Source organism: Triturus cristatus, chromosome 9 (assembly GCF_964204655.1).
Source record: "Triturus cristatus chromosome 9, aTriCri1.1, whole genome shotgun sequence".
Classification (NCBI taxonomy): Eukaryota; Metazoa; Chordata; class Amphibia; order Caudata; family Salamandridae; genus Triturus; species Triturus cristatus.
Window position 1 is genome coordinate 1,093,011,294 of NC_140592.1, and position 27,839 is coordinate 1,093,039,132.

General features: G+C 43.2%; 1 protein-coding gene across 1 annotated transcript in view; it reads right to left on the reverse strand.

Annotated features, from left to right (window-relative positions):
* Window positions 1-27,631, reverse strand: part of TMX1 (thioredoxin related transmembrane protein 1) — a 67,221-nt gene extending 39,590 nt beyond the window's left edge. The window contains exons 1-4 of the mRNA XM_085626963.1: window positions 27,431-27,631; window positions 16,940-17,055; window positions 16,781-16,826; window positions 4,324-4,452 (exon numbers count right to left, since the gene is read on the reverse strand). Coding sequence (XP_085483089.1) covers window positions 4,324-4,452; window positions 16,781-16,826; window positions 16,940-17,055; window positions 27,431-27,585 — 446 coding nt within the window. The 5' untranslated portion in view covers window positions 27,586-27,631. The remainder of the gene's footprint in view (window positions 1-4,323; window positions 4,453-16,780; window positions 16,827-16,939; window positions 17,056-27,430) is intronic.
* Window positions 27,632-27,839: the final 208 nt, after the last annotated feature.

A 27,839-nucleotide genomic window follows, 5' to 3' on the forward strand; every position in this document is an offset into this window, starting at 1 on the left:
CAAGTTGAAGGGAGGCTGTACTGCGCTCCAAAAATGCTATCCGCCAGTGTTTTTTAACCTGTGGTCCAGGGACGCCTGGGGGTCACCGAAGCCTACTCACTGGGTCTGTGACGGCTTAGAAAATTACATATAATTAACAGATTAATGAAATGTATATAAATAAGGAAACAAAATGTACAATTGAAAATTGTAGGTGTGAAGGAATTAGAAAATAGAGGCTAAATATTAAGTTAGTAGCTTCAGATTAATTTGAGTATTCAGTGTAATCAATCAGAGTAATGTTTACAGACTACAAAGTCTTCAAGGAGAAATGGCTTAAACCAACAGTGTCTTGGGACCTGAATGTTCAGAAGTGGAACTAAGTTTACATCGCCAGTGCAACAGAGTCTCTAAATCTAAAGATGTGGCCTCCAATGGGCTTTCTGCTCCCATGTGATACATGCTTTTACATTGTACTATGACAAAAGGGTCTGGTTGGAACAATTTGTCTGGTATCAAGAGAAAAAATACATTGCGACTGGTATTTTCACCTTCCCTCTGGTTAACAGTGCTAGTTCCGTAGAAGCAGAGAGTATAGGGAAGTAATGCCTAGCTACCTGGTTAACAGAAAATGTCACCAATACCATGCCTACTGGCCAAGACCATATTACTTATCTTTGGATTCTTTTTCCTGATTATTACATGCAACAGTTCTTTGGGGATTGTTACAATCTTCATGTAGCTCCAGAAGCATCTTGTACTCATGGCAACACACAGCACATGCATGTGCTGGATGACTTTTGTCCCAAAGAGGAGGCAGAGATTATGTGGGTCAGATGATGTAATCTGACATTGGCACGACATGCATCGCTTTATCAGAGCTCTGTGGCGCATGCTACCCTAACTCAATATGATGGCTAGAAAAATAACAGCACTAAAATATCCAAAACAGCACAACTATTAGACCTAGTGTGACAGAAGCAGGCTCCAATCAATATTATTAGAGAGGGTGGCACAGGATAGATAAGTAGGAAGTCCCTCACATGAGTAATGATGGAAGCATGCCACTTATGCACACAAGCATATTCATGTGCGTGTTCCTTTAAGTTTTACTAAAGTCTGAGATAGGTATCCATCGTAAATGCAATTGTGGTCTACTAAACAGAATACAGCAACGAAGACAAAGTCAATATGGTAATGCAGAAGCAGCAAACGCAGGATTCCACAGAGTAAGCTTCGATGGTGAAATAAGCTATTGGCGACAGCACTTACTTGAGATCGAATGAACAGGTTTAGATTAAAAGTAACAACTTGGTTGCAAACCTTTGAATATGGACTAGGTGCTGGGGAGCACTGAACGTGTGGATCGAAGCCCCCTCTGAAATATTTTATGGATCCCCTGGTCCCTCTCACTGAACAAATGATGCAAAGATAAAAATTATTTTTGGGCCTGAATGAGAGTTCATGAGTATTCAGCAATTACCTTACTAGCCCCGTATTCTGAGAAGTATTTATTGTAAATGGAATCCATGTGAATACAGATATAGACAGTATATAAGCTTGCAAGGGTACCAGTTAACTGCTAAAGAATCTAGTGATATGGAAGAACTTTGGTGCTGACCAAACTGTGGCATACCACATGGCATGGCAGTGGGAGAGACAAGTCCTTCACCCAACCAGCAATTCACAGACAATAAAACGAAAAATACTGAGGTCAACGGGACTAACAGAGGTTATCAATCAAAAGCACTAGTCTGGCCCCGTTGTTTGGACAAAGCCACTCTTGGTACAACATCAAGGGTGATAGCTGGGGCTAAAAGAAAGGCTGAGGAGACAATTCAATTCTAGATTGGTGCAAATTTGTAATATTACTATTGTTTCAATTAGCTTTGCCACGTAGGGAGGATGGAGATCAGCCCATAAAGTGTACATCCCTGCTTTGCATTCTTCAATTGTAGGGGAAGAAAGTCAAGAGAAGAAGGTAAGTGGGGATCAATTATTGTGTGCTAGTTTGTTTGGTGAGCATCCCAGATGTGTGTCTTTTAATGAGGGTTAAAAGAGTGACTACCTTTGCGATGCAAATGTAAGCCCTGCACGCCGAGTTCTAAACTGTATGAGTGCTCAATTTTTATTATTATTGGGGATAGGTTTGCAAACGCACATAGGGTTAATAAGCAAGCAAGGGTGGGAAGAAGCAAAAACAAGTGCTGGGAAGCAGTATTACTCAAAAGCATGCTCCTTAGTAGGGGAGGTGAACATATAGGTGTAGGATTGGCTGAACCAGAGAAGCCTGTGAGATGAGGGTTACACAACTCCATCACAGTAAGGAGGGAAATATCTGAAACTAGCTGGAAGCTCAATTGTTTGCTGTGTATGGAAACATTGCGGGTGGCTGCCCTTGTGATAATCCCACGTGGTAGCACTTGTATATTGAGTATATAATGTGTGTTTGGTATGTGATGTTGTCAGTATTGCAAAGATGAACATATGAGGAAGAGATGCAACCAGGTGTGAGCTAAGAAGATAGGCTGAGCTGAAGAAAAGGCCACTCTGTTTTGTGCTAATAAAGTTCCTCTGTGAGTGATAACAGGGGTTTTAAAATCTTTCCTTTAAGTGACCTGGATAGGTGTGGGTGAGAAAGGAATCAATAGAGGGACAGAGGTTTTAAGAAGAAGGCAAAGAAAGGAGCAAAGTAAACATCTAGATATGGGTATAAATTGTCAGTTTACCACATGACTAATGCTATCCAAGGGAAGGTGGCACAACCAAACCTGTATATTAAAGCTGCTAAGCACCACCTACTACGTACAGGCACTGAAGGGAATAGTACAACTCTAACGCAGCAGCACTTGTAAACATTCAGCACTGTGTGTTAAAATGTTAACAACAATATGATGCTTTGCACTACTTGTTAAAGTAGGCTAACAAGACATAATACAAGTACTGGCAGAGCCAATCTGTCAGGCATTAGCTGCCAGACTTTTTGCTTTGCCAATACTTGTGTCACCTTGGTTTTAAAACAATGTTCTACCTGTGGAAACTACTAGGTAAAACATTTAAAAAATACTCAGAAAAACAGCAAAAATGTTTTTGTCTCAAAAAGCACACATTGCCACAGTAGCCCCTGGAACTTAGAGTGTGAGTGTGTGTATTCCTTGTGAAAGAGCAGAATGCCGTCATCCACCATGCAGTTAGCCAAACCACTGCCCCGTCCTGTATGCTGCCATGATGGAAGAACAAGCTTATTGGCAACAATAGACCAATGGATGAAGAGGGATAGCTCTTGGCTGAAACCAATTGAGAGATTGGTGTAACTGAACAGCCAGGTATAGGCATCAATTGACAGAAAATGTGGCATCAATTGACAAAAAATGCAAGTCCGACTAGGAGAACTGGCCACTGGAAGACTTTAAGGGATACCATTCCACCGCAGCCACATTTGTCGAACATTGTATCATCTCAAATTTAACTAAAGCCAACATTATTTGCCCTATTAAAGAAAGATTTAGTGATCCCACTATTGCTGCAATTCATGTACCAGACTACCAAACAGGACACATTAAAACTAATGATTGGTTACCAGGCTAAATCATCTAAATATCATTGCGTTCCCTGCAACCCCAGGAAGGGGAGTGTTGGATCTGGAGACCACTTAAGAAAGGGAGAAGGGCTGGGATGGGGCAATGCCTGTAGGTGAACAATCCTTTGACATGGTTCTATGGATTAGACTAGAATGATGCTTTTTTCATTCTTGATGAGAACACACTACAAAGTGAAGCACTGTTGCTCATCTATATCGTGCTTCAGTATGCCATCTAGGTTGGAACGAGTGTTAAGATGCATTCAACCATTTGTCCCAGCAAATTTAGAGCAGGTATCAGTTTTCAGAGAGAGTTGACCAATCACAGATGGAGGCACATTTTCATGTGTTTTGGAAGAGGATTAATTAGCAACCCTTGGTAGGAGGCAATTTATGTAACACAGATGATACTGGGTCAAAATGTTGCATTTAAATCCCCTTAGTGCCATGTTGTCTTTTCTATATTGTTGAGTGCTGACAATTAAGTTCTTCTGTGCCCCTGAAAACTGTACAATTCTAGTACTTCTTTTGTTGTGGAATGTCCCTTTGTTGGTTTCCAAATTATGGTCACAATATTTCAAGGTCACCACAGGCCAGTAGTGCAGAGAAAGGGAACGCTAGAGGGCATATACATATTTTTCTTTATTTTTCTAAATAATCTTACGTCACCAAATATAGCAGCCCATGTACTATCTGGAAAGAAAAAGTGACAATCCAGAAGTTATCACCATCTCCTGTATATAGGTACAAACTTTGATACTTACAAAAGTGAAGAAGGAGCAACCCAAGACGATAATGGTTCAATACGCTCCCATTCCTTCTCGCTGACAAAGCTGATAAAATCCTTCTCATGCCTTGAGCCCTGGTACTTTCTAAAGAATCCATCTTTACAGCTGGGTGAAACAAAGCAGTGTTAGAATCACATGTTAGAGCTCCAGGGCCAATCTTTACTTGAAGAATATTTTCACAGGCTGGTTCTTTTGTGAGCTACAGCAAATACACTGATGTTAGGAAACACACACTGACCGAACGTAGCTGGGATTTAGATGTTTTCGGAAACAATGACCGAGAATGAACACCGTGTCAAACCCACCTGAACCTTCCATCAAGAAGTGCAAGCTAACTTGGCAAATAGATATTGGAGTTTGAAGCTCCAAATTGTTAAAATAATACTGCCAGTTGTTGAAATGAAGGTCCTGTGCATGGCTTAGAAAGTAGCAGTGATTGCGCTGTCCATTTTTCTAGCCTGTCTTCTGTTTTCCACCAGTAAACGCAACAATGCTTGAGTCCTCCTGAGGCGGAGGAGGGTGTGGTGTTGTTAGAAGGGTGAGTGTGAGGACGTCAGATAAGAGTCAGATCTGCAAGGTAGGCCAGAACGTCTGTTGCATGGCTATGACCTGTGTGTTTTTACAGATTCACCTTGCTTTGCCTCTAGTAAGTTTAATCATGTAAGCTATCAGATGGAGGCTACAGGGCCACAACCACGGTGGTTGAAGTTGTTTGCTACTAGAGTCCACGGGCCAATCCTGCTATGGCCCTGCAAACTGGGCCAAGCCCACCCATCCACTACTCGACAAGCATGAGTAGTCCAAGGCTTCTCTGGGAGGTAATGTGATGAGAGGAAAGTGTAAGAAGAAGTCAAGACTAAACAATCAAACAATGGGCACAATAAGATTTTGTCCAGTCTATTGCTTTTCTTGTAAGAGGTACTTCAATAATGTGACAAAATAATAACGTGCTCAGGAATGGAGCTCAGATACATGGCTAATTTAATTGGAGGGCTTTAACGAAGAGATACAGTGCCCGTCCCTCTCCAATCAGGGTTCCGATAAGAGGTAGCGATCCCTGCCTACTCCAGCACTATCCATCTATGGCTGTGACTCCCATTAGTCTATGCAGGAGATCTACTTAGGGGACTCTCAGACAAGAATAAGCTCTGATGCAAGTACACTATTGCCTGTAATACCAATGGCTCAAAGCAGAGGGCCTTTAGGTCCATTCAGTCTTGTATTCTCTTAAATGTTCAGGGGACACATTGGCTGGATTTTACTACACAATTTTCGAGAAAGATACAGCCTCTCAGTCTTCCATACACAACTTACGCCCGGCAAAGCACCAATCAGTGTTGGGGCAGTTGCTCCATGCTCTTCGCAGTCACATGGCGCAGTCTTCCAGCAGCAGAAGCAGGTACGCAGAGAAGGTCCTACCTCTTGGGTCAGGTTGAATTGTGGCAAGGCAGGCCAAATTCATCCCTTCCTGGCAATTTGAGCCTCCAGGGATTAGGGGAGAGGAGATGGGTTGAGTACTTGGCTGCAGCAGCAAAGATGGCAAAACGCACAACCCTGCAGCGGTGGCGGGCCCCTCAGGTCATGGCAAAGGGAACATGGCTGGGTTTCTTCACCTGCAGTGCAGGGCAGGGCACTCTTGTTACCTTTCTGAGAAGGCAGGTTTCTAGGCAATAGGCAGATCGCAGATTGACAAGCAACTTGCATACATTTCAAGTAAGGTTTCCTCACCTCTGGGAGGCGGACTCTACAGAGCAATTCCTTCCTTACTCAAGAACTTACAACATTAACTAAGTGAGGTGGTTTGGATTCCATTAATAAACGTCTCTACCAAATGGGGATATGGAGCCACTGTCTAAGGTCCTGGACATGTTTGGGGTTGTTACTTTTCATATGCCATTTTCAGGGTGTAGTACACACAGTTTTCGTGCATTCACAGCAGAAAGTGATTATGAAAGATGTAGTGAAATGGGTTCTCACCATTTAATCCATTTGGATTTTTGACTTTATCACCATGTTTTTGGACATTTACTGCGGGCGAGTCTCACTACTCGAGTCTCAATGCCAGTAATCACATGGTAATTGGACTGCACGTATTTACAGCCAGTGTCTGCTGTGACGTAGTTATTGTAAGAGGCACTGGGCTGTTATTCATAAACGTGTGCACATGTGCGGGCTGCATGTGGGAGACTACCGCTGTGCACAGCCCGGTAATTGCGCACAGGTAGCTTGATGCAGAAGGGACTCTGCAGGAATAGATGGTGGCTGTTGACCTGGGGTAGAACTTATATTAGTGGACACTCTGAGATAGGTCGATACGGTTTACTGGATTATCTACAGTACAACTGTATTATACACAGAGGGGGAAATCTGCTTTAAATTCCTGTTTTACTTTACTTAGGCCTACACAGTCCAGTGAGGTCTCAAACTGGGAAGGACCATGCAAGCGGAGTTTGAATATGCAAGTCTCAAGAACCTACATGTACACCTCATGGGTCATCCAGAATGATCATATCTACCTGGTTCAGCTCAGAACCAGTTTCCAGGCCTTTTGTAACCCTGCTGGTCCACGTTAATTACTCTGCTCCACATCAGAGGGTACAAAGGTCTTCTCACACAAAAGGTCCAATTATCAGTGCTCTACTCAAGTCCTGAGGAGGCAGGGGCAGAGAGGAAAATCTGCATCTGATAATTAGCTGTCACACTGCACCAGGGTTGGGAGAGCCCAGGCCCACTGAACAAAAGAGGAAACATTTGGAACCAACACAATAGGGGGATCACCGACGTATTGGTGGGAAAGTACCTGGCAGTGATGTCAGATAGGGGTGGAGGTGAGACTCCCAGAGGAATTGTGAACATAGACCAATTGACTGCACCATATTGGATTGTCCCAGCATGTTGTACAGGAGGGTTGAGGCAGCAGTGGAGCAGTGATGTGGCATCCTAGAATTCGCCAGCAGTGCCCAATATATAGAACTTTCCACCCATACTTGAAAACTCTTGCACAAAGGAGAGACACAGTTATACCATGGACTTGGACGGTGGCAACACCATGGGCAGCTGGAAAGACAAGCACCCTGATGGCCAAAGACTCTGCCACCAGCTGACCAAGGACTAGTGGATCTCTCAAAGGGCCAGTGAGTCTGCCCATTGCCTCCCCTGAGGATCAGTTAGTCTGGACTTCTGTGCCTCAGCAAGATGAGCATCAAAGCCTGGGAGGAAAGCTGGTACAGGGATTCAGTGAAACCAGCTCCCTACAACGTGTGCCCCTTCAGAGGAGAGGAGGCCTGCTGAAAATGTTTGAGGGGGCTAGGGCTAGCAACTAGGAGTAAAAATGAGCCAAAGGGCAAAGAAATTGGCCCAACTGACCCACGCTATGCATCCTTGAAGTTTGCCTTTGTAATCCTGCTGAAATTGATCGACGGAGCGTGTGGGGTCTGCCACATCGTCTAAACTTACCCCCGGGGTAGGACAGTGCCCGGGGGCCAGTGTCCTCAATAACTAAGGTCTCAAGGTCCAGGGAGGGAGCATGCGTGGGTATCCCCTTCCTAGAGTTCTAGAAGGCTTGGGGACCCTGGGCCAACATATGCAGGAAAGAGGCTTGGGACCCAACCCCGTGCCTCGAAGACGACAGCTGGTTCATTGCTGACTTACAGTCTGGGGATCATGTCCTCTGAACCACAATGTACCAGTAGGTCCAGGTCAGTTACAGACCTGTGCCCGGGTGGGGTGCGGGGGATGAGGGTTGGGATGCGGGGGTGGAGGGGTGCGAATGCCACCCTTAGCCACTCTCCATGTGAGCAAAGGGACAGTTACGCTCCTGCTGTGGACAGGAGAAAGGAACAAAAGCTCCCCCCATACCCAGAGGGAAAAGGAGGAGTCAGTCACTTTCTGCAGCACAGAATTAGGGTGTCCGAGGAGCCAGCTGGGGTTGCAGTGGCCTTGTGGCTCCCTCAGCAATCCCAAACGTGAAATCTGCTTGGTGTGTCTCGGGTAGGACTGGTCACCTCAGTTGAAGAAGGAGAGAACACCACAAGACGTGTGGCGCTGGGCTACGGCCAAAATCAGCTCATAAAAATTGCATTGTTCATGGCCGGGATGTGCCTCATAATGCCCCATAAGAGCTTGTTTGAAATTGTTTTTTCCGCTAATGGTGCCCTAATCTTGGCTGGGGCACAAGCAGCAAATTAAAGGAAAGGTGTAGGGGCTGAAGAAGTTGCTGCAGCTTCCCCGAAGGAATTTAGAAAATCACCCTCAATTTCTGGGAGCACAAATATCTATGGCCCCCAGGCTTTTATTTTGTTTTATCATTGTTTTAACTATTTCTCAGCCTGGAACTTTGGTTCTACAGCCTGGGAGTGCAGGTACCTCTAGTGAATGGTCCTACAGTTGCATTCTATGTGGCCTACATGTGTTCAAGAAAGACACAGAATGTTGATTTAAATGCTTTATTTTAATAGAAATATATTGCTGACAGTAATTCTGATAAACATTGCACTGCTTTTTATTAACAGTAATGAATGCATATCAACATGGTTACTGTTCTAGTGACAAGATTGTGAATTTTAGCATGTGGGTATTGACCTTTCAATGTAGTGATCCTGACAAAGCCAATAGGCCTCTGCTATTAAAAATGGAACTCCCTTGTATTGGAATGTTGCGGAACTCCCTTATATTGCATTCCGCAACATTCCATCTGTTATATTCTACCTGTCTATTGTGATTTTCGGCGTTGTGCACCGCCAAGGGTCAAATGTGATATCAGAAGGTAACCAAGGGTATTTCCAACCACCTTATATATTTATAAATGAGTGCATAGTACGGAGTAGTGTGTGTGCAATAAATTTATTTTTACTTTTTCAAAGCACAGACTAGACAATAATTTAATAAGTGTTATTGCCTGCCAGCGATTTGCAATTACTACCCCACACTACCTCCCCGAAGTAGGCGTTAAACTGCTCTGCTTCACTACCCTGAGAAAGTCAAGTGCTACAATGTGGTGCTTGGTTCTCAGAAAGGGGATAATTGTGGACCTATTATTTGTGCAAGCCTCACACCCTACACAACTAATAACCTGATTTCCTACAATGGTTCCCAGTAGGAGAACACAAAACAAGGGCACGATGAAGAGTGGGAGGAGTGCAACTGGCTGTCATCAGCCTTCTTGTAGAATTAATAGGGACACAAAAAGGGGACAGGCCCTGCCTATAAACTTCCTCATTTTTTAACAGAATGTGCCGACTTACCCAATCTCCTACCATCTACCAAATGGCAATACTAGTGATAGGGTTCCACTGTCTGGGAAGCTGAACCCACACTTCTTCTAGTGCCATATTAAACCAAGGGATATCCAAAATTATTCCCATGGGTCACAGCAACCATTTTACTAGTTTCTTGCTATAACATATGTGCCATATATCCACTATGAAGGCACGCACTCAAAACACAGAACATGTCAGCACAAGGGGGTGCATTGTCTCATCCCAACAGAAATGTACATGTGTGAGCCGGCTGACTGCATTTTTCAGTCAGCCAAGAAAAGCTTTGCCCAGAACTAGAAATCCGCAAAAATCAGTACTCTACCAGCACCACTGTATGTGAATAACCCAAGACCCATGTCGCTACATGTGTGCACGGTGTGCCCTCCCAGGAAACCGGTCCTAGGATGCTTGTTTCCAGTCCAGGGAGGACCTGGCCTGGCAGTTCGGGCTGGATTGTTCCCATAGGGCACAGGGTCAAGACTGATTTGCATATGGCTGGGTCCAAACTGGAATGGCGAGCAAAAAACACGATGGATTTAGGCCCAAATCTCTGTACTGGGGTGAATGTATGACATTGTTCTGCATTCTGTCCATCAATAGTTCTTTTTGCATTTGTCACCCCGAGTGGGACGGGTAAGCTCAGACGTGCGAGTCCTGTGCTCTCCATGCCACTGGAATCAAGCTATCCTGGCTGAAGAGGGGTGAAACCCCGAAACCAGTCCTAGGATGCTTGTTTCCAATCTAGGGAGGACCTGGCCTGGCAGTTCGGGCTGGATTGTTCCCATAGGGCACAGGGTTAAGACTGATTTGCATATGGCTGGGTCCAAACTGGAATGGCAAGGTGAGCAAAAAAACGATGGATTTAGGCCCAGATCTCTGTACTGGTGTGAATGTATGACATTGTTCTGCATTCTGTCCATTAATAGCTCTTTTTGCATCTCCCAGGTAACACAGCAGATTCTGACCAAATTAAAAAAGAAAAATCAGGATACCAGTTTCCCATGCAGTTAGCCGCTCAGGCTAGGGGTACACGACTATATCTTGTACACTATTCAGGGACAGCATATTTACAATAAGAAGGGAACCCCTCTTTAGCTGTCCTTCTTTGGGGATTCCCTAGTGCAAAAAGTCCATTGAGTCTCACTATACCTCCATCATACATGGAAGGTGTCTGTGTATGTGTTGGACTTGGCCCTTCTGGCAGGTTCACCCCTGAACTTTTTTGATTTTTACTGGTGACTTGGTTTGGTCTCTGCGCACTTTCCCTGTGTCCCAGGGTAAAGTGCGTGCGTGCTCTGAGTGCATGTGGTGAGATAGGCCTGCCCTCCCATAGGAATGCATGGGGAATGTATGTGTCCCTAGTAGTTCCTGATGCGTGGGGTGTGCAGGCCCGAGTTTGGTATGTGCGGACTCGTGGGAGTGAATGCTGCGCGATGATGTGTGCGGCGTGTATGTACCTAGTGTGGAAGTGCCACTTCTAGAAGTGGGCACTTCTGTGTGCAGTGTGTCTGTCGCGTGATTGGCTGGTCATGTCATGTGACGGGCTAGGGATTCCCCAGTGTCAGGATGAGTCACACAGTGGTGAATGGGGAGATCAGCAGCTAGATGGGTGGGAGGAGTCCACCTGGGTCCTGAATAGGACAGGGTTTTCCAAACACAATGCTGGCCCCGCCCCCTGTGGTGCGACTGACGACCCTAGCCCTGCCAGTGAATAGAGTGAGGGGCTGAGCACATCAAGGGTGCTCCCCAACCAGCTGCGACTGGTTTTCCCCCTCACCCTGAACCCAGAACAAAGGGTTTGCCTGTATAAAAATGGGGCTGTGTCCCCACAGAAACTGTTCTCTGCCAGGATCTTACCTGAGGGGGGCTGCTGCTGCTGCTGCTGGACCAGAGGACCGCCACTTGGATTACCTCCCTGCCTGGAGGCCCAGTGAGCTGGCTCTGGGTCCAGCCTTGCCCCCCACCCCTGCCCTGCTGCATGCAGGGAAGACCTTTGCTGGACTTTGTGGTAATTTGCCCCAAAGCGCTGGGAGCGCTTTATTGTGTCCCTCAGGCGCTTGGAAGCGCTTTTATTTTCCTTTAGCGCTCAGGAGCGCTTTATTTCTAACAGCCGGTGCCCACCCGGCGTTTGCCCCGTCTATACAGCTTCTGAATTCCTCTGGCAGGTGCCCACCCTGCCAGGGACATTGCCGGGGTGGTTGGCGGGTGCCCACCCCGCTTATTTGTCGTAATTTCGCGGCGGGTGCCCACCCCGCCGTATATTTCACATCGCGAGGGAGCCTACCCCTCTTACGGCCGGAATAATCACCGCTGCAGCCCGGGCTAAAACAGGAAGTCAGGCGGCCGAGGGCGGGCCTCCGGGACACCAGGACCGGAAGTAGGAGGGCGGGTGCCTACCCCGCCTCCCACCGAGGACGCGCGTTCAATTGCAAGCCCCGGAGCAGGCAGGAGCCTACCCTGCGCCCCGGGGTACTGAGGAGGGAAGCTGCCTTCCAGCGGACCGGCCAGGAGCAGAGCGGAGTCCCCAGGAAAACAGCCCGGTGAGTAGGGAAGGGCTGGGGGGACTCCATACTTGCGCTGTGGGTGCCGGTCCCAGACCAGCGAATCGAGAAAGCAACCCCCGCCCCCGGTGCGGGCCCGTTGCTACGGAGAGCCTCGCGCTGCTCTCCAACGTGGGGGACATTGCAAAGTTCTGAGCGCGTGGCGCTCCAACAGCGGGGCCAGTGTTCACGAGCCCTGTGAGGCTCCAAACGGGGCGCATTGGTCTGAGCCTCGTGGCTCCAACGAAGGGGGCCCATTGTTTCACGAGCCTGTGAGGCTCGCGAGTCCCTGAGCAGGACTCCAACGTGGGGAGCATTGTTGCTTGAGCCCTGTGTGTGGCTCCAACGTGGGGAACCCTGCAGTTCTAGAGCGCGAGCCGCTCCAACGAAGGAGCACGATATTATTTAGAGCCTGCGAGGCTCAGGGGGCATTCATTGATTAGAGCCTGCGAGGCTCAGGGGGCCACCAGAGTTTTGTTAGAGCCCCAAGGGGCCCCACGTGACTGTGATTTGTGTTCAAAGGGCACAGTGGTGCCCACGCTCCGTTTCCCAGCTGCCCAGCACTTCGTGGGCAGCTGCAACGTTTAGGTTGTGCCTTGTGCGCCGGGCTTGCGCAGCCTGCGCAGTCACGCCCTGACATTCTTGTATATTGGGTATTTCTGCATCCTGAGAGGCCAGTTGGCCTGCGGACAGTTATCTTGTGTTGTGCCCTCCCCTAGGGCACTTGGTGATTTTCATACATGTACTTTTTGCGCCTGCGCAATGCCTTCATGATATTTTCTGTCCTGAATTGTGTTTACACCTCTAAATGTATTTTATGCATCCTGTGTTTATGTGCTTAGACCCCTACAGGTAGAGTGATACTTAGGTGGTTGTTTTCTCCTTAGTACAGGTGGTACTAGTGAGGTCCTAGATCCCTGCGTGGTATTCCTAAAGGTGGTTAGGGTTGCGTAGGTGGTACGTTCTGGTTACCAGTAGTTACTGGTTGTGTGCTATATGTTCTATTTTTAGTGCTACAGTGATTGTATGTGCTATGTTCTAAAATATTATTCCCACGTTCTAAGTGCTATTTCTACAAAGTGCTAATTCCTGACAGTGGTCCATGTGGCCCTGTCCCCTGTATATATAATCCCTTGTAAATTCTGCCCGTGCCTGTTGGCACATTGTAAAGTGTGTGTTTTTATCTAATGTGTTGTGTATAATACAAAGGTTATTTTTATATAATACCTTGTGTGGAGTTTCCTTTGTGGTGGGCCTTGGGTGTTGTTGCTGGGTGCGCGCGCAAACGCTTTACACATCGCCTCAGGGATAAGCCTGACTGCTCGTGCCAAGCTACCAAGGGGGTGAGCAGGGGTTATCTTTGGCGTGTAACTCCCCAGCCCTGACTAGAGTGGTGGTTTCTGTCTGGCTTTGGCGCAAGCCCTAGCCAACCAGAAATCCCATTTCTAACAGTATGTTTAACTATAAATGGGACTGTAAGTAGGTCTGGCCGAGTTCAGGGTTAAGTCCACTAGCTTCCGTGTGTGCTTTCAAAATGGTGACTGGCCTTGTGCAAAGGCTGCCTTGCATCTTGATGGACCTCAGGGCCCGCACATTCATGTTTGTCCTGTAAGTAGGGAGGCGTTCCCTTCAGCCTTCAAAGTATCCATGGTGTCTTTGCTAGATTTTTACTAGCTCCTCCTACTCTTTCTATAAGAATCTTCATCTCAGACGAGATTGGCTTCATGTTGCGGTCGATATGCATTCTGCCTGGACAAGTCTGAACAAGCGCGGCAGAAAATAGCAACCAGCACTCCTCCATGTCCTGAGAATGCACTAGTCAAGCTCTTTTGGGATTGGAAGCACTTCAAGATTCAATGTTTACAGATGATCCAGATGGCCAGGATTGACCATAACCTTTCCTTGACCAGTGTTCTAGGCTCTCTAATTATCCATGGAGTAGCTACATACTAACATAGCAGAGAAAAAGTGGATAGATCCCTGCTGGTTTTTATGTACCCGCCAGAAAGCAACTTTGTTTGTGCACATTATCACAACCCACTTAAAGAGTAAGGGAGACCATTCAGTCTGCGGAGAAGAAACAGGCCTGTTGTGAAAAGTACAGAGGTCGTATGAGAGCTGTTCTTAGACCGACGGATATCCACGAGCCAAGCTTCTTAGGAGTAACCTTCACTTGTTTATGTCCATCACTACCGAATACCATGAAAAGGGTGGCACCTGCTGCTGCTTTGAGCCTGCTTTGCCCCGGTCTCCCTACCCCTCATGCAGAATTGAGGTTGTATGTATACTCTAGTTCAACAAAACACTGAAGCACACCAAATGGTCGTAAACTCTCATCCACATTCAATGATCTGTGGTTCAACGAGTCAAAATGAGTGGCCTTTAGAAGAATTTCACAACAATTGTTGAATCAGGTCCATTTAATTGATTTATTCCATTTCATTATAGCTAGAGCACAGCAGCAGCCGACGTACGTTCCGCCTCCCTGGGCTTTCTTAAGGCTTAGATTCAGTTTACTGAGTTCACAATCTGTGTCTCGAGTTGCAGAGTTCCAGTTAAATGCAATAAGTTGTAATTACTCTCAAAACAAGAGGACACTTATCAGGGTCCTACACTTGTCGAAGAGAAAAGCTTCCTCCAAAGTTCATGACAAACGTAACGCTGTTTACCACAGGGATTGTCATGACTGCCAGTCGGGTTTACATTTCACATAGTTTTTTGGAATAATTACAACCTATTGCATTTAACTGGAACTTTGCAACTCGAGACCCAGATTGTGAACTCAGTAAACTGAATCTAAGCCTTGAGGAAGCCCAGGGGGGCGAAACGTACGTCGGCTGCTGCTGTGCTCTATCTATAATGAAATGGAATAAAATCAAATAAATGGATCCAATTCAACAATTGTTATGAAATTCTTCTAAAGGACACTTATTTTGACTGGTTGAACCACAGATCATTGAATGCGGATGAGAGTTACGACCATTTGGTGTGCTTCAGTGTTTTTTGTTGGACATTGTTCAAGGCTGGTTTCAGCTCTAGTGGATTTATACCTTGGTGGGTATTGTGACACTATGACAGCAGCATTGTGGTTTCAAGGACACTGGTGAGATACATTGAACACTGATGTAAATAGATGTGCAGGTCATGTAGCATATCCACAATCTTTCAAAGTTGTATACTCTAGTTGCCTCCACATGTCTTGAGGACTACCTCTGCTTTTGTCTCTAGCACGGATTATCAGAGGGGAAGCGAGAGAATATAATCTTGAATACATAACCTTTTACAGCCTCTCGCTGTTGCAAGTAGTTCAAGAGATACAAACTTTTGATTCCCCAGGTCACTACTTCATACAGGTATATTGTCTTCAACGTTGTCCTTGCCGTTTCCAATGGTCATTGAGCTTGCACTGGTGGAAAGACCTCGCACTGGAATTTTAGAACACAGTTAGTAGTTTTGCCAAAATAGATCCTAGACCAAGTTGTGTGATCCTAACTGAGTATTCTAATTTACTGGCACAAGAACCAGCTATTTCCTGCAATTGAGAAAACCTTTGGCTAATTGTAGTCCAGTAGACTGTGTCCAGGCACTAGTCATCGGGCATTGTCCCTACCTTCCTAAAAGAGACTGTTTCTGCTAGATAGACATGTGTAGTAATGTGCAAGAGGTTTCGGATTTACTTTGCTGATCACATTTTATGTGTAGTTTACTCAGCATATCTGTATTAAAATACTTTACTTTCTTAAAAGACAGCAATGACTGGACATTCAATTAAGAGGTACTAAAGTGTCATGTTTTCTAATATCATTCCGAAGGATAAGTGTTCGACTGGTTGGCAATACTGCCCAAGGAGAGTGCTAAAAACGAGTACTTTGTCATCCAGTCTTGGGTTTAATAATTCTGCAATCACAGGGCACTTTTGGCAAACAATTACTCAAACAGTCATAACTTGAGTTTAGTGACCTCCGGCTGCTATGATCACAGCGGGCACGTCTTTTGGTTTTTCTTTGTACTTGTATCTGCTTTTTCTTTATGCACAGGGTGGTTCCAAATTTGGATCCTACTCCATGGCATCGGCCAATACTGGGGCAATAGAGTAAAACAACACACTTGCCTTAGTAAGTAGTTAGTGAATTTTAGAATCTCCAACACTCACAAGGATCAATGGGGCCAGTGGGGGAGGAATGAGTATACTTTTTAAGGTTGTTGAAAGGGAGAACTACGTCATTGAGCAAATGGCTGCAGTTATGCATGCTACAATGGTCCACAACCTAACTGTGTCAGGAAGAGCGCCCTTCAAGACTCAAATACACGCCATCTTGGACACACTTCATGCAATAAGGTGGATATTCAATGATCTACACAAACTTTAAATTAGTTAAACACCTATGACAGACTACACTATTTACGTCATTTTAACACAGCTTTGGTCACCAATTTGAAGCAAGTTTTAACCCACCTCAGCTAACAGTTCTACAGCTTGGACTACGATTTTACAAGGTAAACCAAACACTGAAAAAATATACTACAGAAAAATTAAAACCAAAAAAGTATGAGAACATATTAGGTCTACTATTTAATGCTGCTGTGCAACCACAAAAATATTCACTTTCCAACACGGCATTATTATGTACTTACTGATAGATGGTTGGAAGAGCTGTTATGATAAAGCGGCCACTCAATCCTAAAAAAAAAATGTTGGGAATATTAACATAAAATCCTGAAATCCGAACAATAATAAAACGCTACTTCTGGATTCTTAATCTTAAACAAACCACGGAGATGCCATTTAGTTACCTGGCTCTTCAGTGACATCTACTTTTGCAATTTTGACCTCCAAGTCGTCTCCCCATTCTGCAAACTTCTCCCACTCAGACTGGAGATTCTGGCAAGCAGGACACCAAGGGGCATAACTGGAAAACAAAATCTGTGTGAGAATGCGTGCAATGGGGTGAATAACAAACGGATTCATTGGCAAAGTGTCAATTTAGTAGACTAAAATATTTTAAATGTTTATAACTATGGTGTAAGTACATAAAATATGAACACATACCAGTCTTGAGGACTCTGTACTAGAGCACCTACTTTTTTTTTATCTTTCCCTATAGATCTGCACAAAACAGTGACCAAAGTCTGCAAATATTTTTTTTTAATAGGAACATCCTGTTATGACACCACCATTTCAACAAGGGTAATTTCACAACCACTGATTAATTTAGAAAGAAACATGTATAACCGGTTTCTTCTCTAAACAGGTTATTAACATTTCAGAGAAGTTGCCAATGGAGCATTAGTTAAATTGCCTTGATGTTTGCTGCAATAAGCACCTGGGTCAAACCAGCTCTTTCCTTCTACTCTGATAACATACATGGTATCGTTCATGAAATAACTATTTTTCTCCACTACAAGAAATAATCTCAATACTTAGACATGATGCATGAACAAAATTTGTACTGGAAACTATTACTCACAGACAGATCTCGTCTTTGGATAGCCTAGGAAACAGTCGCATTTTAATATCTAGAATCTCTAGGAACGTATGATATTGTTCCTAACTTACTTAGTCTTCCTCTAAGTGCACAGTTGTTACTCTGTTTTCTTTCAATCTACATAGTACGGTAAGAATTTTCTGATGCTTTTCTGATATTTCCAAATGTATAACAGTATGAGTTTGTCATTACTGTCTGCTGTCATGTGGAGTACTACTCACCCAACTTTATCATAATGTTGAATGGGTAAAGCGAAGGCTGGCATAATACATATGTCTCCAAGGGAAGTAGGTATTTTATTTCGCTACAAAATTATTACATTATTGCACCTCGACAGGATCTATTATACCTGAAAGAGGCTGTGGAAGATTGGCAAGGATTTGATATGCTTGCTGTGTCATTCTCAAGAAGGTTACTTTTTCGGGGGTAGGACGGGGTCATACAAAAAAAAAAAAGTTTCTCTATGGTTAGTCAGAGGTTTTAAGGTGGCCAGTTTCACACATAACGTGGTTGCCTTTGTTGCAAGTTTTTGTGGACTGAGGCCAATCATTATCCAAAAGTCCAAGTGCACCTTGGTTTAGTGCTCGTAGAGCAAGACAGAGCGCAACAGTGGAGCGCAGCATCCACAATGAAACTTAAAATTGAAGCTGCGATGAATGAACCCAAGAATACCCATCAAGAAGGCCTGCTTTAAAGCCAATGCTGGCCAAAAAACTAAAGGAATTGAGAACCTTGTAAATATCACTTTAATCTACAGTAACATAATAATGAGTGATTTGTAAAATGCATCTATCTCCATGAAGTCTTATGGAAGGGAGATTTTGCTCTTCTAAGGAAATGCTCAGTGTATGCTGTGGATTCCGAGGTTGCCATAGTCACAAATATTCATGAGCTCTTTATTTGCTTGAGTTCTATATTCTGCCTTGGGTAATTTTCTTTTGCACTGAAATATTCAAATACAAATAAAAAGGTTTACTTAAATATATTATTAAACATATATGTATACAATGGATTCCAACATAACTTAGCCACTGTCAGACAGCTGTGTATGCCTTTCTACTGAGCAGATGGTAACATCAAGTAGTCGTCTGAACTACTGAATAAATTAATGAGACTTACTCCCCTGATGGCAGAAAGTACCATCTGTTAATAATAGTCAAATCTAGCTCTCTGGATGTCCCTTGCTCTGATAGAATCCTGTGACATATAGTACGGTGAACTCACCTTTTAATGTAACACTGGCTCCCCAAGTGTGGAAAGAGGCCAGCAAAATCACTCTGCTGAAGAAATATTCCTGAAATCCTTCGACATTAAGTTACTAAAAGATACATATCCTTACAACTATTCAAGGCCAAGGTAGCGATAGAGGTTTCATGTTTTATTAGACTCTGCTCGAGCTAGAGTCTGGCAAAATCAGAGGACAGACGTCTCTCTACCTGTACTAAATGAACTTCTTATGATTTTAGATCAGGGATGTATAGTTAGCTTGATCCTACTCAAGCATTTCATAGCCCATGCTACTGTGTCCCATGTGGCGCTCTTAGACAGACCGTGAGGGAAGGGAATTATTGGGAAGGTGAATTTCTTCCTTATCGGATCATAGACCCCACAAAGTTCAGCACCCACACTACTGGTGTTGGGCTGCAAGGCTACTCTTTAAGCCCACTTTATTCAACCTTTATTTGTCTTGTATGCGTTAGGCTAATCGTACACAGCTAATGTTAAGGTTGGCTGGGAATGTATCCGGCGAGACAAAATTTTAGCAGGTGCCTTACTGCAGTTTCTGGCTGGGTGACTGTCTGAAATCTGATCTAATAATAACTTTCACCAAGTAAGCAGACAATCGTAGGACAGTTGTGCAAAATGATACCTTCTTATGAAATCACTAACCTACTTAACAGCCGCTTATTTTAAAATTAGGTCTTTTTGATTAACCAAAAGGAAGTATGAGAAACATCCCCAGGCTGTCTATTGTTTTGTGACTACTCAATAATGGCTACTATCTTTGGGATTCATTTCATCCCTCAGATCAGGGTTTGAGACTGCCCCCAACCTTTTGAAGAAACCCTATCTGGCATGTTTTTTAACGGCATGTTATGTGAAAATCAAAATCAAGAATAAAGGCACTGAAGTTTTTTACCCTGTGTTTTGAATAAATTAAAGGCAGTATAGCAAACATCCCTAGTCTGTCTTTTCTGTTTATTCCCTTTTCAACCATTCCAATATGGCCACCATTTATGAGCCTCTCTGTGTCCCTTAGACCAGGGTTCGATACCGACCCCAACCTATTTTGACAAAATACCTCGCGTCCTCCTATATTCATACGACGGACTCTTGCACACAAGTAATTTAGACTTTCTAAAGTCACCCCCCTTTTTCAAAAAATACAAACAATATGGTGGACCGTTTACACCACAAAATGAGACTGCGCGTTACACGCTCTAGTCTCTGACAGCACGAGGACATGACTCGGCTGTGTTTTTTTAGACTATTTCTACCGGTACCGAGGCACAGACACGCTAAGATGCGGTCTGCCTTGGGAATGAATAGGTCATAATGACGGAGGGTTGCTGAAAACAGTAAGACTTTTTTCTCCCTACAGGAATCTACATACCATTTCTTTCCCGCTTTTTCACTTCATTTCTTATTGCTTTTTCAAACCAGTTAGAGGAAGACACAAGAGATGAATGGATTAAAACAAATCCTTATAATCTCATTCCTTTGTGTATCCTTATTATAATATAGGGTTTCTACAGGCCCCTCCACCCAGACAGACCATGAGGCGTATTTTTGCCATAAAATAAGTACGTTTCAAAAAGAAATTGATTTTATGTTACATGCGTCCTGTTTTGTCCTTAATCACAAGTGTTTTTAATTAATTTCTTTTAAACCTTGCTTGCTCACAATAGAGATAGAGTGTGGTATATTAACCCACACAGGATCTAAGCACTAATTAAGTTTACTCTCAAGAGCACTTACACCATATTATGAAGTACCTTCTTTTAAGCGCAGCGTAATGCCTTAACCTGCCCACAAGAGCGGTGGGTGGGCAGGCAGTATGTATTCATTTGCATTTTGCTTTTTTTCGCCATGACACATACTACGTGTTCAGAATCAACCGTATGTATATTTTTTTCCCAATGCTCACACAATTTATGTTTCACTTTATTATAGGTCCTGCACGGAGTGGTACACAAAGGGCTGGTCCCTTTGTTGTCCTGAAGAAGAGGTTTAGGGGATACCTTGAAACATGTTGACACAATACTAGGGATTGTAATTACATAACAGTTAATTTTCTCAACCCCTTTTTATCCTTACAAACTAGGAGCAGGAATAAAACATTAGCTCACTAGTTAGGTAATTTTAAAACATCAATTACACCACTCCCCCTACACATATCCTCACAAAGTAAGTGCTCCTACGTAACTCCGCAAGTCGCATCACGCCCCAAGCAGTAGATGTTTGGGATGGCCCCAATGATGAAGCATGTCACCTAGGGGCAACCCGGGGTGAGTGAGGGGACTCAAGAAAATATTTTTTTTTTTTCTACCAGTAGAGGTGGTCTTTCACCCAATTGGTGAATCCCCCGTTTTTCTTGGCTAGATTCTTTTGATCCGTCATCTACGGATTCTTTTTGGTGTGTCTGAAATTAAGCACAACGAAAGCGAAGGTTGTGATCTCATGAGGGCCTCCCGATGTCAGGTAATCCTACTAGTGGCCAGAAGGCCTAGGATAGTGTATGTTTCCCACCTTAACGTCTTAATTATGCCAACGTGATTCCTTCTTTCACAGTTATTCACCTGCAACTAGTCCAGAAAGCAGTAGTCCGTCTTCTTTCGTTCATTAGAACATTACTTAGAAAACGTAGATTTCCAGACAACCCCCAATGTTACACTGGCAGGCAGTTCAAAAACATGCAATCATTGTAAGCCTCGGTACACGTTTTAAAGAACCCTCCCTAAAATAACAGCTCATTAGATGGTATATTCCAGCACCCTCTTTACAATCTACTTCAGGCTATCACCTAATAGGGCTGCTAATACTAGATGGTGGCAACAAGGAAGTTGTGCCTTTTCTTACTAAGTTACTAACATGTGAAATGTTCTACCTTTGGAATTAAGTGCAAATACTAACTATTGACTTATAGGAAAAATTGAACGCCTTAAATGTCAGGATTTTAATGATGCAGTTGTGTTAGCGACAGGAACCTAAGTAGGTAATCACAAAATACACAGACTTGAGGCGCGGTAAGCTCAGCTATAGTTCGAATTCATTTTGCTCCCTTGAGTGATAACCAGACATAAAAACCCTTTATAGACTTCAAAGCCACTCTTCCTGCTTTCCCCAGAGGATTAAAGTCAGAAGGTACATGTACACCAGTTATACTGCTATATCTGCGGCTTGGGAGTTTTCAAACAAAAAGTTTATTCTTAATTTTCTGAATAAGTTGTGTGCATACAGATGCATAGTAACGTTTGGACTGAGTGGAGGGCAAAAACACTGTTTAGAGGTACGGGGTGAACTGAGAGATTGATTCACATTTTAAGCAATTTTTTCCTGATTTATGGTTGCAAAGATTTCTGGCGTTTTTTCCAAGCACCTTTCATTCTCTACAGAAAGCAGGAGGAGTTGTGGGATTTAGCGGTATTTCTCCTCCGACATTGAGAAGGGCATCATTTCTAATCTAAAAGGTTTGACTTGTTTAAAAGATATTTTTATCGTTTTGAAATCCAGCACTAGATCAATATAGACCGTGGTTCGGAAATCAGTGCGACATTACAAATAGTTAAACACCTTTCCATGTCTTGCAGTCCGAATTAAGGTAGACAGATAGCTTTATGAAATCAAAAACTGGCCAAATACTACTACAGTCTGAAGCAGAATGGAAATTAGCATTTCTAGAGTGTAAAAGGAGGGTTTTCACGAATTAGGAATAAATACACAGATGAGAAATGAAAAGTAAAAAACACTAATAAAAATATGGAAAGCGGAAGTCTTTTTTTTTTTTTAACCCTGTGATGAAAAGCCAACCAATGTTGGTGGTTATTTGGCGCTAGTTCATTTTTCCAGTCAGCTATGAAATGATCATAAAAGGGGGTATAGTGTGTGCGTCATCTATAGAAATAATGATCAGAATAGACAAGGGATACATCCGACATAGGGGGATTTATACGCAATTGTCTCAAATTCGAATCAGATGAAAATAAGATGTGTGTTGATATTTCTATTACCACTGTGGTGTGTTGAAGATATAAAGTGATTTGGGACCAACTTACTGGGGTATTCAGTGGCTGAGTCTCACGTGGTAATGCAATAGAATTGAAAATTTAACTTTTCACATGGGACATGTAGATGTGCTTAGGTGTACCTTGGGTGTTTTGTTGGGATTGAGTAGTCTGTACACTAGTCTGTACACGAGAATAAACTGAAATGGAAAGTGGGCTACAGGGGGAAGGGTACATTCAGACTACGTCTCTACTAAGTAAATCTGTTGAGACTCTTACTGTGGGAAGAGGGTGGTTGGATATCCTGTGCCAGCCTAGCTCATGGGTACTCACAAACGTTTTCCCAGGGGGCAAAATGTATGATGTGTGGTGTGCCCAAGGGCTACATTGATGCCAGCAGGGTGGGAGGGGAGATTTTTTGGGGGGTGTAAGGTGGGCATAAGGTAAGTGAAGCACAGACAGGGAGTTATTTTGAGTGGTTCATTCCATACTGCCCTCTAAATGAAGACCCTAGTGTCTAGAAGAGTCATAGATTTACAAATACTGGGTTATGCTGTATCTGAATCCCCATCCATCTACTGCACCTTGGGGTAAGCCTTCTCATTGTACTTCTGCTACCTTGCGAGAGTTAAGTGTAAATAGGAAGTAACTTGATTTGGAATGAAACAGAGTTGCATAATGTGAAACCAGAAAACCTAGAATCAATCCCAGCTTCCCCACTTGGCCAAATTGTGCAATCCTATGCAATTGTTTTATTTCATTTCACCTCCTCTTTCTTCAATATCACATATAATATTACTTTGAAATACATCAGTTCAGGATGTGGGCTGTACAAAACCTTCTCTTTTATTTGCTCTAATAAATTATAATGTTATCCATGTAAAATGACAATTTAGGTGACCCAGAGAGGTACACAGGACTAATGACCTGCCTCTTAGATATTGGTATTGCTGTTAGGGTCGTCGGAGGCATGAAAGTTTCTACGTTCATTTTGGAGGAAAATAAATACTTCTCAATACACTGATATAACATGATGTATGTTCTTCAGTGAAACACTTCTGCAGGTTATTGAAATATACTTTTTGGATTCCGTAGAGCCTTTATCACATTTTTGGACGTTTTTGGCAAGATGCTTTAAAAATAAGAGCGTTCCTAATGTTAAATGGTGCAGAGCACCTTATTTGCCTCTTTTCCTTTAGTTAAGTAAGCCCAAAATATAAATGCTTGCCTGTTTATTTAAAATCCTTCTAAATGGGCTGCCACCGACTACTTAGTAAAGCAATTCATTGACATAAAATGAATGGTCGACTTTGAAACTCAGCAAGAACATGAAAATTTAAATCAGGCCATACTGTTAGAGGATACAATGACTCAATAATAATACACAATATTATTCCAGAACAAATGTTGACATTGTCAATTCATTTTTTCTCAGGTGAGATTCTGATAAAATTGCAGAAATGTCAAACAATTTGGGAACTTGTGCAAGTCAAGAAAGACATGGCTCCTTCAAAAGAAAATGAGGCTAGAAAGAATACCAATGCAACAGTGTTAAAGGTTTCCTGGTACTCAGTGTATGATACTGCAGGAAGGATGTATTTTTGTACATCATCATTGGATCAAAAACAATGGGTAGAAGTTGGAAATAACTGAATGGGCTTTGGCAATCTGAAAATTGATGGGAAAGGGTGGGGGGGGGGGCTGCAGAAACATTAGCTCTGAAAGTCTTCAGTCTGGTGAAAAAATAAATGTGGCCAAGCCCATCATACCTGAAGCTTTATGCATGCAGAGTGCAAAATGTACACATACAACCAAGCATGTATACAACAAGTACTTAAATAAAAAAAAACTTTTGTCAAAGGTCATAAATTACAACTGAGCATGCACAATTAGATTTAAGGTATCACATGGTAAAAGGTAAGGGGGCACAATTGGAGCCATTTACATCTGTAGGTGTTTCTAATAATCAGACAATGCTTAATTTAAATTCACTTAAGTTGACATGACTGGGCCACAGCCAGCTTGCATTGACATGGAATAATATCTGCAGAAAGAAATGCACATGTATTTTACATGAACAAGCATTTCTACATGCATGCCTCTGTTGCTTTTCCATTTTAGAAAAATATGTGAAATAGCTCTTTCCACAGTGTCAGTTAATGAAACAATTGTATTAATTTGCCTACACTGGAAGATGCCATGTATGGGGTCTTCCTGTTTCAATATTCAAGACCCTTTGAATAGGCTCGAAGGAGAGAGCCATTCATGCTTTAAACGTGTTGTTGTTTGTTAAGTTAAATAAAAGCACTGATATTTTCTACATTTCCTAAATACACAAAACATGAATATGCAGCAAAGCAGGTGGTTAGTAGATTAATTTATTTGATGTATCTTGTGCATGCGGGCAGTTATTGGCTAATTCACATGTATATTTGTTAATCCAGCCCTATTGTTATCCATTCCCCATGTCATTTCACGCCATGTCGAGGGTGTGGCTTTTCTACCTAAAACCCTACAAAAGACGTAGTTTTTTTTGGAAATGTGCCTGTCTTTTGGCTTAAGTTTTATGCAGCAGACTGTGTCAGTGTGTTAACATACTTTATACTAGCTTTTTGTGTATTCTGTTGAGGCAGACTATATCAGACCTCTTGCTACACTATACCTTGGTTTTGGCTTCTTGTTAACTTAGAAGGTTTACCTTATGTTGATCCTCTTGCATTATTTGGTTTTGATCTGTAATTATCCTACATTTTTAATAGACCTTTACGTTTTTTTCTTGAATTTTGTCTTGATAAAGTTTCATTTAATTGGCCTAGGTCTAAGACTCCTGTAGAGTCAAACAGTCCTGATCATTTGCACCAATCCTGTTAACTGTTTTAATAAGAGAGTCAACATTTCTCTTTGAATTAAATTTAAAAAAGAAAAAAAAAAAGAAAAAGAAAAAAAGAAAAAGGTCAGCAAAATAAGCTGAAGTAATATCTTAGACTCCCTCTTGTAGGCTAAACAGATACCAATGGCTTATATTCTACTTTCTTTAAGTGTAGAAAAAAACTGACGAAGTCCATTTACATCAAAGAAGTTTTAACATCCTACTCACACTCTACAGTCTGACAATTTGAAATAAAAGTAAACAATGCATTGAATTTTCGAAACACAAAAAGACTAAATAACGTATTGGGCTTTCAAGTTTTAAAATAGCAATCATAAGTAAAGAAGATTCTCAGACAGCAAAACTGTTGCAGGTAGAAACAATAATGTAACTTTGAGACTGTCATTATGAAGACGTGGGATTGTTCAAAGGGACGGAAACTTCACAATTGAGTTGCTCAACACATGGAAAATTATAACAACGAACAAGATTTAAAAAAAGGCATTTTTGAAGTCAGTAGTGCAATAAACTGCGCCAACTCAGGTTGTAATTGGTTTGAATAACAGTGCACAGGTTTTGCATGACACTGTAAGGGCATTTGGTGAGGCAAAGGTATGTGTGGGGGGGAGAGGGGGGGGGGGATTCAAGGAGGTAAGAACATATCCACTGTGAAACAAGCCAGGGAACCATTTACCTTGATTGGTTTGAGTAATAAGGCCATTATAAATATTGAAACAATCAAAAATATTCTAAAAATATTAAAGCTGAAGCAGTATTTCATTAAAAGGATATTCTTTACATCTCTAACTGGTCAAGAGGTACAGTTACAGAACACTGGAATTACGTGATTGTACAGGGCGGTGTTTTTCGCATAATTATGGAATAGTCGCATTTGCCACTTAAGTCTTTAGCTGCTGCATACGCATAATTATGAAATTGTCGCATTTGACAGATAATCCTTTAGCTACTGCGTAATCTGTAGATTTTAACAACATAAAATAGTTTCCAGCACAAACGAGTCAAATGTTATTTTAAAAAAAAGGTGACAAGTGTTCCCGACCAGTGAAAGACCCTTCATTAGAGGTGGACTTGCTGTCATCGTTCAGTTGTTTATTGCTCTATTTCGTTTTTAAACCGGTACTAACGAGGTGACATTTTTACCAAGTGTTGCCACTCGAAAAAAACTACAAAATGATTAAGTATTACTATGACAAAATGAGCTACATCACGCCACGTGATTTGCCTTTTCTTGCCACATAATTTAGCCAACCCTGCTGCAAATTTTGCACTTCCTCTGCCGCATAATTCCAGTGGCCCGGAGTACAGGGTTGTCTTATTAGCCACCTCTTCTGGGGGCTCAGAATCGCTGTTGTCACCAGATTGCCGAAGTAGCTGCTACAGGCTTTTCTCGTAGTTACCTCAAAGGGAGCTGTGCTAAGGCGTGTCACTAAAGGGATCGCCCCATCAGGGGAGGCAGATAAGAGGGTTTACGCCTGTGTGCGTCCCCTGGACTAAAACCCGTCACCTGGAAATGAGCAACAAAATTAACGACCCTGCTTAGAGTACAGACACCTTTGGGACCTGCTCACTGCGCCCAGGTCTGTCCCAGGGGTCAGGCTATCTGCCACATACACACAGCCACACCCACTCGTGCAGATATGGACGCCCGGGCGGTGCGTGTGCCCACTTCCCTCCAAGCCCTTACAATTCCACCATCCACTCGCCCTCCAAGATCTGGCGCCAATTGCCGTCTGTGATCTGCTGCACGTCGCTCCTCTTTCCCATGGAGCGCTGCCGCGTGAGCACCACGAGACAGAATACGAGGAGCACAGTCCGCCACTGTCTGCGGGACGCCATCATTAGCAACAGAGACAGTTCCAGGGACTCCTCTCTGGGGAAAGCATTGCGCAGGCGCACACTACTTCCTGAGCCCGGCCGATCAGCTTGTCCTACCTTTGTTTCGTTGTCTCTAAGTTTGGCGTCACACAGCTAATCTTTTTGGTCCCATAGTATGAAGAATTTGAAGTATGTACGTGACTGAAAAGTCACATTGGCAGCCAATAATAATGCAAGGTTTCGGCAGGATGCTGTCCCTTGGAAACCTTGCATTTTGA